Source organism: Parus major, chromosome 22, assembly GCF_001522545.3.
Source record: "Parus major isolate Abel chromosome 22, Parus_major1.1, whole genome shotgun sequence".
Taxonomy (NCBI): Eukaryota; Metazoa; Chordata; class Aves; order Passeriformes; family Paridae; genus Parus; species Parus major.
This window is the reverse complement of record NC_031790.1, coordinates 2,841,506-2,846,270: the sequence shown is the minus strand read 5'-3', so window position 1 is coordinate 2,846,270 and position 4,765 is coordinate 2,841,506. Positions and strand designations below refer to the sequence as shown.

Sequence of the window (4,765 nt, the reverse complement as noted above, 5' to 3'; positions counted from 1 at the left end):
GCTGGGCCATCCCCAGAGCTGGATCCTCCCTGGAGCTGGGCCATCCCCAGAGCTGGATCCTCCCTGGAGCTGGGCCGTTCCCAGAGCTGGGCACACACTGGGGCTGATCCCTGTCACTGGCAGCGGGCAGGACTGGGCTGGGCCATCCCCGGAGCTGGGCCAGGCTGGGTTCCCCCGAGCCTGGAGTATCCCCTGGGCATGGATGGCAGAGAATTCCCTGGAGTCCTGATCCCTGCCCGCCCCACCGGCGGCTCCTCGGGGGGCAGAGGGGGCAGTGCCGGGGCGGTGCCGGGGCGGTGCCGGGGCGGGGGAGCTGCGGGCACGTCACCATTGGCACGAGTGGCTTGGTCACCTCTGGAACACGACGGGACAGGGGGGACACGGCTCAGCTCGGCTGTACAAGGGGGCCGAGCGTCTCCCCGGGCTGCGAGGAGGGGACGGCAGCTCAGATCTCGGTGGCGATGATGTCCTCGTAGGGGACGTCGGCACCGGGGATCTCCAGCTCGATGGGCTCCTTGCCGTCCTCGCCCGCCGCCAGCTGCTGCAGCATCTTCTCCAGGCTCTGGTTCCTCTTGTACATGTGCAGGTAGCTCTGCTGCAGCTGCTTCTGGTAGTGGATCACCTTCTCCTTCTCCTCCTTCCACGTCTGCCGCTCCTGCTGGAAGCTGCAGCTCATCTGCTCGTTGTTGTCGCGTTCTGCCTGCAGCTCCGCCCGCAGCCTCTCCAGCTGCCCCTGCAGGGCCTGGACATCGTCCCCGCCCGGCCGGGGCCCCTCGCTGAGCTGCTCGCGGAGCACGGCGAGCTCGGAGCGCAGCTCCAGGATCTCCTGCTCCAGCAGGTTCACCTTCTCCCGCAGCAGCTCCGACTCGTTCTTCTTGCGCTGCAGCTCGTTCTCACACACCTCCAGCTCCATGGCCTTGGTGCGCAGCGACACCTCCAGCTCCTGGGTCTTCATCTCCAGCCCCTCCATCTTCAGCCTCACCTCCTTCAGCTGCGCCTTCAGGCTCAGGATCTCCGTGGTCTTGGTGGTGAGCTCGGTCTGCGACTCCTTCAGCTGCTGCTTCAGCAGCGAGATCTCCCCGGATTTCTGGCACACCTGGATGGGGATGAACACCTGAGGTAGGGCTGGAGCGTGGGGAAATCCCCTGTGAGCTGGGCACAGCTGGGGTTCAGCTCGTGGAGACCCTCAATTTAACATTTTTACAGTTATTTATTATTAATTTAACTATAATTTTTTATAATTAATATCACAAACGCCTCTTATTAAACATTGGAATTTCCAGCAGATTGAAGGTGTTTGCTCAGCCACACCAAGGAGTGAGTAAATTAAGCAGAGTGGAAGGTTTTAGTGCTCCCTAACAAACGGCCATGGGAAGCCCAGGTGGTCCCTATTTCCTTGTAGGAAGGCAGCTTTACAGCTCCTGTAGGGCAGGAAAACCCCGAGCTGGGGGCCAGGAATGCCGAGTTATTTTAGTGCCTGAGGGGTTTTGTGCTCTGCTGTTCCCTTGGGTGAGGGGAAGGGTTCAGAGGGGCAGTGAGAATCTCAATCCCAGCCCCTGGGGTACTCCTGGGATTTCACATCCATTTCCTACAGCCTGGGATGCTTCTGGTGGATGCAGGAGTGGAGATAGGAAGAGCTGGGGGGGTCTGGAGCTCTCCCCCTCCACATCCCCTTTGCTCTGCCCCCCTTTCCCCTCTCACCTCCCACTGCGTCTCCTCCAGGGCCGGGGCAAAGCTGGTCTTCTCCTTCTCGTAGGACCTCAGCTTGGTCTCCAGCAGGTTCTGCTCCTTCATGAGTTTCTCCAGCTCCTCCCGCAGCTGCTGCTTCTCCTGCTGCAGCTGGAACACCTGCAGGTGCAGCACCTGCTGCGTCCGCTGCGTCTTCTGCGAGGTTTGCTTGAGTTTGCTGTTGCATTTCTGCTTCAGCCCCTCCAGTTCCTCCTTGCAGCGCCGCTGCTTCTCCTCGTAGGCCTGGCAGGAGCTGATTTCCTTCTCCTCGAAGCTTGACTGCAGCTCCTGCAGCTCCCCCTCCCTCTCCAGCAGCTTCTGCTCCAGCTCCTGGATGGTGGACTCGTCCGTGGCGATGGGCGAGCGCACACAGGTGCTTTTCTCGGCGGCGGGGTGGTGGTGGGGGGCCTTGCCGGGGTTCAGGATCTTGTTGCCGCCGTCAGAGAAGGACATGGCCTTGAGGTTCATCATGTTGCTGTCCTGGATGATGGCGCACTGCAGGATGTTGTGGGCAGAGCCCCCGAAGCGGCTGATGGGGCCCATGGGGGTGACGAGGGGCTCCAGCTGGTAGCTGCTGCTGGTGCTGTGCGTGGGCAGGCTGGACATGGAGTTGCGGCCGGAGTCGGACAGGCCCCCCGAGCACGGCAGCGGCCGCAGCTCCTGCTCCTTGGCCTTCTCCGGGGGGTGCAGCTGCTGGCCCAGGGGCCCCCCGCTCTCGGGGGACGTGCGCAGGATGGCCCCGGAGCGTGGCAGCACCGGCTTGAAGGCCGTGGGACGAGGCAGCGGCTTCTCCCCACCCTGCCGGGGGAGAGCAGAGCCCGTGAGCACCGAGCCGAGCTCCTCGAGGGTCCCCCCGCCCCTTCTGCCCCCCGGGACTGACCCCCGGGGTGGGACAGCTGGGTTTGGAAATAACCCAAATCCCTCGGGTCACGCTGCTGATCCAAACCCCCGAAAGCAGAGGGTGGCAGAGTGCCCCCAGCTGCCCCTGTTCTCCCTCAGCTTCCTCACGGACACAGCCCTGCCGAGGGACCTGCGGACACTCCGGGGACAGATCGGGTCCGGTGTGACATCCCCCCGCTCCCAGGGCCACTTTTCCCCACTCACCACCTCCAGCTGGCTGGGGAAGGGCATCAGCTTCTGCGGCGTGGGAGTCCCGAAGTCCAGCCCGCTGCTCCCGGCGGGCACTCCCAGCTCCCCGCCGCCCAGGGCGGTGTAGTCCGGCCGCTGGGAGCCGTGCGACTTCTGGCTGACCTTGATGTAAAAGAAATCCTCATTCTTGCTGCTCTTGGAGCCGGACTTGTGGCCGGAGTCCTGCGAGAAGCCGAAGCGGAGCAGCCCGTCCGAGTAGCGGTTGAGCTTTTTCAGGTGCGAGGACTTGCGGAGCTTGTACTGGGAGGCTCGGCAGTGCTTGCTGTGGAAGCTGTGGCCGGAGATGAGGCTGCTGACGCTGCCCATGCTGCTCCCGGCGCCGCCAGATCATAGCACGGCCCTCGGTGCGGCCGGGAGCGGCGAGCCTGGGGACACGGGACACGGCGTGAGCCAGGAGAAGCCACCTGGGGGTGGTGGCAGAGCCCCCCGGTTTGGGGCTGTAGGGGTGGGAACAGACCGGGGGGGACCTCAGAGCTGTCCCCAGCGCTCTGTGACAGGGACAGCACCTGAGAGCGGCGCCGGGAGGGTCAGGCTGCGCCCCCAGGGTGGTCGGGCCCTGAGCAGGCTCCAGTCTGTGCCTGGGAGCATCCTGGATAAAGCCAGGAAAGTTCCCTGCGGGAGCCTCTAAAAATTCCCAGAGGAGGAAAAGGGATTTGTGGCGATTTTTAGGTGCCTGACAGCTGCGATCCCAACAAGCCCCCGCTCCTCCGCGCTGGGAGCCGCAGCCGCAACCTCTCCCGCATCCCTGGAGCTCCCGGATCCCTCTCCAATTCCCAGTGCTCCTCTTAACCCGCCTGAAAAGGGACGCCGAGAGGTTTAATTAGCGTTAATGGCTGTGCGGCACTCGAGGGGACAAGAGGCCCTGTGAGCGCTGAGGCACGCGGGGCTCTCTGCTCGCCCGCTTTGTTGTGAGGGAAAAAACAGAAATAAAATAAAACCCCAGCTCCTGGTGGCCTCTGTGGCTCTTGGCTCTAATGGGGCTGAGTTCGGTAATCAGGGGTGAGCTGGGAGAGGGGGGAAGGCACGGAAATAAAAAGATCTGGGTCCTGTTTGCCCTGCAGGAGGAGGGAGGTTTCAGCTCCGTGCTGGGTTTGGAGCAGCTCAGAGCGCTGGGTGCTCCAGTCCTCTCCCGAGTTCCCATGGTCCAAGCAGGGATCTGGGGGTTAAATTGGGGGTGGTGGACGGGGTGCAGGAACACTGTGCCGGGGCCTCCTTGCTGCCCCATCCTCAGTCCCAGTCAGTCCTCTGCTTCCCACTCCTCTCTTTTCCCATTCCTCTCTCTTCCCACTCCTCTGCTTTCCCACTCCCCTTTTCCCACTCCCCTTTTCCCACTCCTGCCATTCCCGCTGGGCTCCGGCTGCTCCCAGCCAGGGCAGCACCACCCACACTCATCCCTCAGTTTTATTCATTTTCCTCTCGCCCTGAGGACCGGGATGGAGGAGAAGTCCTGGGAAGCCAGACCATCCCCCTTAATCCCCAAATCCATTTTGGGAGATTAAGGGAAGAAAGAAAGACCCGAGGCCCGAGCGGCTGCCGGGTTGCGGCTGAGACAGCACAAGTGATAACCGGCTTTGGGAGGAGGATGCAGGGGACATGATGATTGTCCCCACACACTGCCAGGGTGGGAAAGGCACTGTGACGATGCCACAGGTGCGGCCACAGCATCCCCAGGCAGCTGGAGAGAGGGTGCACAGCTGGAGAGCACTGGAGTGCACAGCTGGAGAGGGGATGCACAGCTGCAGAGCACTGGGGTGCACAGCTGGAGAAGGGGTGCACAGCTGGAGAGCACTGGAGTGCACAGCTGCAGAGCACTGGAGTGCACAGCTGGAGAAAGGGTGCACAGCTGGAGAAGGGGTGCACAGCTGGAGAAGGGGTGCACAGCTGCAGA

The 4,765-nt window shown here is 62.8% G+C and overlaps 1 protein-coding gene across 2 annotated transcripts in view; it reads right to left on the bottom strand.

Moving 5' to 3' along the window:
- Positions 1–19: 19 nt before the first annotated feature.
- The window catches only part of LZTS1 (leucine zipper tumor suppressor 1), a 14,822-nt gene continuing 10,076 nt past the window's right edge, over positions 20–4,765 (bottom strand). For both annotated transcript variants that reach the window (XM_015648943.2, XM_033519476.1), the window contains exons 2-4: positions 2,833–3,242; positions 1,702–2,526; positions 20–1,096 (exon numbers count right to left, since the gene is read on the bottom strand). In XM_015648943.2, coding sequence (XP_015504429.1) covers positions 446–1,096; positions 1,702–2,526; positions 2,833–3,183 — 1,827 coding nt within the window. In that variant the 5' untranslated portion in view covers positions 3,184–3,242 and the 3' untranslated portion in view covers positions 20–445. The remainder of the gene's footprint in view (positions 1,097–1,701; positions 2,527–2,832; positions 3,243–4,765) is intronic.